This window comes from Hippoglossus hippoglossus, chromosome 1 (genome assembly GCF_009819705.1).
Source record: "Hippoglossus hippoglossus isolate fHipHip1 chromosome 1, fHipHip1.pri, whole genome shotgun sequence".
Taxonomy (NCBI): Eukaryota; Metazoa; Chordata; class Actinopteri; order Pleuronectiformes; family Pleuronectidae; genus Hippoglossus; species Hippoglossus hippoglossus.
Window position 1 is genome coordinate 29,719,799 of NC_047151.1, and position 7,452 is coordinate 29,727,250.

General features: G+C 45.9%; 1 protein-coding gene across 1 annotated transcript; it reads left to right on the top strand.

Moving 5' to 3' along the window:
* Positions 1–739: 739 nt before the first annotated feature.
* rcor3 (REST corepressor 3) lies at positions 740–6,845 on the top strand. The gene is made up of 12 exons (XM_034589444.1): positions 740–1,280; positions 1,400–1,456; positions 2,474–2,551; positions 2,627–2,679; positions 3,240–3,401; positions 3,475–3,599; positions 3,733–3,811; positions 4,233–4,448; positions 4,742–4,819; positions 5,028–5,085; positions 5,534–5,778; positions 5,973–6,845. The coding sequence occupies exons 1-12, from the start codon at positions 1,157–1,159 to the stop codon at positions 6,354–6,356; spliced, it is 1,659 nt and encodes a 552-aa protein (XP_034445335.1). The 5' UTR covers positions 740–1,156; the 3' UTR covers positions 6,357–6,845.
* The last annotated feature ends 607 nt before the right edge of the window (positions 6,846–7,452 follow it).

The window sequence follows — 7,452 nt, forward strand, 5'->3', positions numbered from 1 at the left end:
GTGCAGATCTGTTGTGAAATAGGATGTTTTTATTGTTTATTTTTACATTTTCACTGATTTCCCAGAGAATAATTCCTGAATCTTGATGAATAAAAATCTTGATCTAGAGAATTTAAATGTGGTTTCATAAGGCGCCTGTTGGAGGTGAGAGCTCGACTGAGGGACGCTCTTGTTTAATGTACGTTTTTCATATTTGAACAGCCACGAACATTTGGTGGCAACGTTTCAGATGGATTGGTAAACAGCGACTAATACTAACGTATTAGTAGCAATAGTGAAAACTTACATATGGCACCTTTAATTATTGAAAAATTTCAGAACTAGAGTCATATTTCAAAAAATAATTTTACCAGTGACTAACAGAGTATTAATTCCTACATGAGTAAATTAAAGTTAAATTGTTGTGGAGGAGACAGTTGGGTAGGCTGGCAGCGGGAGGACGCCCTCTGCAGGTGAGCAGTGAGCTCTGCAGTCACGAGTCAGACTGTTGAGCGGTGTCTCCCTCTGCTGGTGATAAACACTCAGTGCAACAACACTGATAAAAACAAGGCGCATGAACCGACTCACATATTCCTAAATGATACTTTAAATCAGCTGCAGTTCATATGATGTAATAACGTGATGATATTTAACAACACGTGGAGTTGTGATGATCACAGTTTGAAGTGATATGTGTGATTTCAGGTTCTTTTAGACTCGGTTTGGTTTTTAATTGTTTGAAGGTTTTATGAAGTTAGATCTCAGTTTTATTTTCTTTATTATTCTTTGTATTAATCAGTTCGTGTGGGCGGAAGGTTACACAGGCCACAGGCTCCGCAGCAGCAGGCGCCGCACTGCCGCTCAACGGTGCGTAAAAGACCTTCCGCCGCGGAGGTTAGACCCGGCGCAGCGACGCCTCTCGCGTCCTCCGGGACAAACTTCGTCAGATTAGATTTCGGTGAAATTCCGACGCGTCTCCGCTGCCGATGTTTGTTTTGTTCCATAAACCGAAGCGACGCTTAAAACGCGGCGGGCAGCGGCGACCGCGGCTGCAGCGCCACGGCCGGAGCTGCGGCGGCGGAGGGAACAGCAGCAGAAAAGAAAAAGCTCCAGCGGCTCCTGGTGACATTTTCTATCCGGACACCGCGACCGAAACTCGGTGCATCTGAGCGCCGAGATGCCGGGGATGATGGACAAAGGCTCCGAGTATTTGGGGAAAGGTCGATCCAACGGAACCAAGAGTCCGTCCAACGCGTCCAACGGACATTTCTCTGAGGAGAGCGGCAGCGACGACGAGCACGGTGAGGGAGCCTCGAACACGCGCCTGTGGCTCCACCGCTGCGCTCCAGCATTAACATTTATGATCATCATGCATGTGTTGTATAACAATGACAACATCTGTGTGTGCGTGTGTTTCCAGATGTGGGGATGCGGGTCGGAGCGGACTATCAGGCCAACATCCCCGAGTTCGAGCCCGGTGAGTGTGTGCGGTGGGACGGACGGGGGTAGCCTCGGTCACACGGAGGGAGGTTTGAAACTCATCAACACTGAGGAGGACACTTTAATATATTTATTAAATGTAATATTTAATAAAGTCAGGAGCGTCAGCCTCCACTGGGACATGACGTGAAGATTCCTGTTAGTTTCTAATGATCCCTCCACATTAATCATGGTTAATATACAATAATAAACATAGTGACTCTGCTACAGGTTCAAGATTTTAATTCATTCTGTATTTTTCTGTCAATAGAACTTTTCTCAGACTAATAAATATTGTCATAATTGTTTAATCTGTCTATGATACCAGCAAAATTACCCACAATCCCCGAGGACATGTTCTCATCGTATTTATAAGAAAGTAATAAATAGAGAAAAGTCGAATTAGATATTGTTTAGCAAGATATCAATACATTTTTAGGATTACAATTTTTATAAAGATATAAACAATAATCTTTTAAAAATAATAACTTGTGAGCAGCGTTTGCAGTTAATGTGGACAAACGATTCATCTGACATTGACTCTGTTGTTCTATAGGTAAAAGTATCAATAACAGAAAGAATAAAACTAACAACAATATAGTTAAACACAGGTGCAATATATTCTTTCAAATAAATCTTCATAGAAACACTTAACGTTTCCTAATGTCTGCATATAACTGCATCAAAATACGTTATAATTCTAAATTATTAGGGTATAGTATGAAACTTAAATTAAAGTGTTTAGAAAACTGAAAAAAAAATGACCATGAAGAAATATTTTATGGAAATCAACAAAAAGAGATGAATAAAGACAATATTCTTTATTGGTATTTAATAAAAAGTTTGTGCAGCAGAGGTGGAGAATCCTGACGTTTAGTTCCCCGACCCTGGTTCCTACGTTTCCCATGATGCAACTCAGCTCCGTCTCAGCAGCCTTAATATGAATGTGTGACAGCCTGTAAATGTTAAACCGTGCAGCTGAAGGAGTTCTTTAACCGTGAGGATCTTTGTTCAGGTTCCACTAAGTACACAGACAAGGACAGTGGGGGGATGTTGGTCTGGTCTCCGTATCACTCCATCGTCGACTCCAAGCGTAAGTGAACCTGTGGTTTCTCCTGTAGAAGCTTCTCTGGCTCTCCGCTGAACTGACGCTGTGTTTCCTCCACAGTGGACGAATACATCGCGATAGCCAAAGAGAGGCATGGATACAACGTGGAGCAGGTGGGTGCCGTCGACCGGCCGGAGCATCACCGCATGTCGTTCACTTCCTGTCTCTCCTTCATCGCAATCGTATAAAAGATTAAAAAGCCCCAAAAATAAGGATTTGTTCTTAGTTTCTGCTTCAACAGAGAAAATTGACTTTACTTATTATTTATAATGAGTTCAGTACTAATCAAGTTTTTTGCATTAGGTATCAGACAGAACAGAATCTGATCCATTACTGAGCAACAGCGCCCCCTGCAGCCACACGTGGTGATTAACTCTGTTGGAGTGATGAAGTGGTTTTCATGTGTATCAATGTGTTGACTCGGACTGCGTCGTCCCACTGAACTGGAACAGCTGAACACTGGTTATTACCCATGATCCTCTGCTTCCTGAACCAGAAGAGCTGCCGCGACTGTCAGAACAAAAACAACCAAAGTGAACAGGAACCTTCTAGTTACTTTGAGAAAGTTCCAGGGACTTTTGGTCAAAACACAGATAAAGTTGAGATTGACAGAAAGTGTGTGTTTCTGTGTGTGTGTGTTTCTGTGTGTGTGTGTGTGTGTGTGTGTGTCCAGGCTCTTGGCATGCTCTTCTGGCACAAACACAACATAGAGAAGTCTCTGGCCGACCTCCCGAACTTCACGCCGTTTCCTGACGAGTGGACGGTGGAGGACAAGGTTCTGTTCGAACAGGCGTTCAGCTTCCACGGGAAAAGCTTCCACCGCATCCAGCAGATGGTAAACAGCTGACACAACGACAACAATATCCTGAAGACTCAGCGTGCCTCAAACCTGGTTTGAATTCTTTCAGCTACCGGACAAATCCATCTCCAGTCTGGTGAAGTATTACTACTCGTGGAAGAAGACTCGCTCCAGAACGAGTCTGATGGACCGACAGGCTCGTAAACTGGCCAACAGGAGCAACCAGGACGTCAGGTAGAAGCTCTGACACAAACCGCTCCACACATTTAAAGTCAAAAGGAATCTGTTTCTCAGCTTGGTGGTGGTGTTCTGGTTTTTGTGTGAAAACGTTTAATGGTTAAACTTTGGTTTGTTGTCGCCGCGGCAGTGACGAGGAGATGGAGGAAGCGAATCCCATCGAGGCCCACGACAGTGACTACGACCCCAACAAGGAAGCAAAGAAAGAGGTATGCAGACACGCCCAAGCTGCTGTCGCCATGGCGATACCACACACACACACACACACACACACACACTAGAGGTATATCTGTCAGTTCTAAGATGGGTCTTGTACTTTATGAAAGATTAGAATCAATCATTTCTGTAATAAGGCTCAAAGCAGAGCTGCATCTTAAATCGTTTCATTTAGATTTTACTACAGATTAATAGATATTTTTCCATTTAAATACTTAATCTACAAAATATGAAAATGAAACATCACAAACTCAAAGTGACTCCACTCAGCTGGTTTACTTTAAGTTTAAGTTTATAAGAAGAACAAACAACACGATGAGAAGCTGGATCCTATTTGTTCTATGGTCTCATTCTTACTTTTATCATAAAGTCAGTTTTAGGTTCATAACACATCACATGTTCTCGCTCCCTCAGAACCAGGTGGAGCCGGTGGTGCCGGGCTCTAAGGTGGCGCTGGGTCGACGGGAGCACCAGACCCTGCAGCACCGACACCACCAGCGCTCCCGCTGCCGACCCCCCAAAGGCATGTACCTGACGCAGGAAGACGTGGTGGCCGTGTCCTGCAGCGCCTCCGCCGCCAACACCCTCCTCCGTCAGCTGGACATGGAGCTGGTGTCCCTCAAGAGACAGGTTGGAGGCCACACAGAAAATGTCCTTGTCCTCCAGAGTCTGAGTCGTCCAGTCTCATGCTCGTCTGATCTGCCAGGGCTCCACTGCCACCTGGTGGTGACACCTCCTAATAATAATAACAATTATAAAATAATGCATCTTATAGCTCTGAAAACAATCCTCAAAGACACCTAAGAGGATTACAAAAAACTATAAATATAATATTCAGTCATCATCACTCAGCTAAATCAGCTCTGAGAGGGAGGCAGCGTTCGGACCTACAGGAGGTCACCTGACTTGTTGTGTCTCGTCAGGTGCAGAACGCGAAGCAGATGAACAGCGGACTCAAACACACGCTGGAGTCTGGGATCGAAGACTTCCGGCTCCCTGAGGTACAGACCCACTGACTTCATTGTAAATCATTTATCCTTAAGTACGTGAACATTTTTAAAACCCACCAAGCTGCCAGATCCTCCTCTTCTTCCTCATCCAGCTCCGAAGGGAGAAGCACACATCACGTCCAAATGGGTTCAATCTGTTGTAGAAACGTTTTTCACACAGTGTCATGTTTCACGGTTACGCTGATGTTGAACTTTGCAGTGTAACCAGAAGGTGAACGCTCGCTGGACCACGGACGAGCAGCTCCTGGCAGTTCAAGGTGAGATTCTTCTCTGTTATTAACAGAGTCGACCTGACATTATCTCACTGTTTGGACTCATTCTCACGGCTCTCATCACGTCACTGACAGAGAGAAGGTCCACACTGACAAACGTGAAAACACACGTCACATGACCACGAACGTCCACCGGTCATGTGGTGTAAACAGGAAGTAGATTGTCTCCTCTGCAGCTGGTTGCTTAGTAACAGAAACTCCTCTGAAGGAGGAACAGTGAAGGTGAAGAGTCAGAGCAGGGACGACGAGGTGGAACTGTAACTGACAGGAAGTGTTAGCGGCGTGACACTTTGTTCTCAGGTGGAAGATTACAGTCATGATTCGGACGTTCTCTCGTTCAGCTCCTCTTGATAACTCGATAAGTTCAGTGCACGTGTGAACCACATACAGTAAATCACAGACATCAGTGTAACCCGTCTGTGACGTTCTCCAGGTGTCAGGAAATACGGAAAAGACTTTCAGGCCATCGCAGACGTCATAGGCAACAAGACGGTCGGCCAGGTGAAGAACTTCTTTGTGAACTACCGACGGCGGTTCAACCTGGAGGAGGTGCTGCAGGAGTGGGAGGCGGAGCAGGGAACACGAGCTCCCAACGGAGACAGCGCCACCTCAGGAGAGGAGGGAAAGAACAGCTCTACCACTCCATCAGGGAAGAGCACTGACGAAGAAGACGAAGAGGTGAGAAATTAAACTTAGCCTGCCTCCTAACTAACAGACAGACAGACAAACAGACAGACACAAAGGGAAACATATCATCCTCAGCGCAGGTGAAAGACAAACACTTCACAGGCAACACTGTGTTTCCCATGATCCTTTGCAACACACCTGAAATTCATTCAGACTCAATAAACTCTGGCCTCTCCTCTCCGCAGGGTCAGGTGACCTCCTCCGGTGCGTCTCCTGCTGCCTCCTCGTCTTCCTCGGCTCAGACTCTGGTGACGTCCAGCAGCGCCTCCTCTTCTCTCCACCAGCCCCCTCCCCTCCTGCGGCCCTCCCTGCCAGCCACGCCCTCCCTGCACCGCCAGCCTCCGCCCCTCCAACAGCAGGCTCGCTTCCTGCAGCCCCGCCCCACGCTGCAGCAGCCCCCGCCTCTCATCCGCCCCTCCAACCCCCTGCCCCCCCGCCTCAACCCCCGCCCTCCTGCTCCCATGACCCTCAGCGGGAACCCTGGGGCCTCAGGCCCGAGCTCCGCCCAGCAGCCCTCGGGCCTGGCCATCCACCAATCTGAGACGGCCTCGTCTTCGTCCCTCCACTAACGAAAAGAAAGAAAATGTTCAGTTTCCATGGAAGCTGCTGCATTCAGGTCCTGTGGGAAAATCGGATTATTGAGGTTCAAAAGAGCGACAGTTTCACTTCTGACCAACTTCTCCAGTGTTAAACCACAAGAACATAAAAGTGACACATTTACACGAGATCCAAAAGCAGATCAGTGCGTTAGGGTTTGATGTTTGTGTTTCCCACAGGACGTACATGCCTGATGGACCCTGGTTCTAAAATCTCTGTGTTGTTTGGGAGGTTTGACTGAAATTTAGTCTTAAAACAGAAATGAAACCTCAACAAACGCGTGTTGCGTCCCACAGGGTTCCATTCTGGGTTCCCCTCCTACTCTCTGTGTGCGTGTCGCCTTAAACACCAACAAGAAGGACACAACAGTACCTGGAGAACATGTTCACTGTAATATCATGAACGACCCTTTAAACACAATAAGACTAAAGGCCTTTGCACATCGACGCGACACAAATTAAAAGCACGAAATAAAGAATAATTTGAAGGTGAAGTTCGACTTTTCATATTTATAAAAAACACTAAATCCTGCCTCGTAAAGATGAATTTGTTTCTCAGACTGGGTGGAGGAGGAAGTTGTTCTTCTACGTCCACTGCTTCGAGAAAATCTTCAACAACATGCATTCTGATTTGTTAGATGTGTCCAAGTCGATACTGGAACATTTTAAAATGTACCTTAGTCCAAAAAACAAAAAGCCTCGGTATCTCTGAAGTTCCGCGACATTGACTCGATACAGATTTGGAATCTATTATTAGCATGAAATAAATCTCACAAAGAAAGCGTGTCCAGTGTGCAAAGGCCTGAAGAGTCCACACACATGCTAGCAGCCTTGTGAAGATGTAGTTAAATGCTAATATCAGCAGGTTTAATGTTTACCGTCTTCACAGTCTTCGTCAAACACGCTAACATTTGGTAACTAGCACAAAAAAGTGCTAGAACTTGAATCAGTGTGATTTCTAAAAGTATCTAACTCAAGTTTCATCCGTTAAGTTTAACGTTGTAATGCTCGTTTCAGGCTTCACATCGTGAGGAAGAATTCTTTAAAGTTTAACGATCTCATGAGCTGT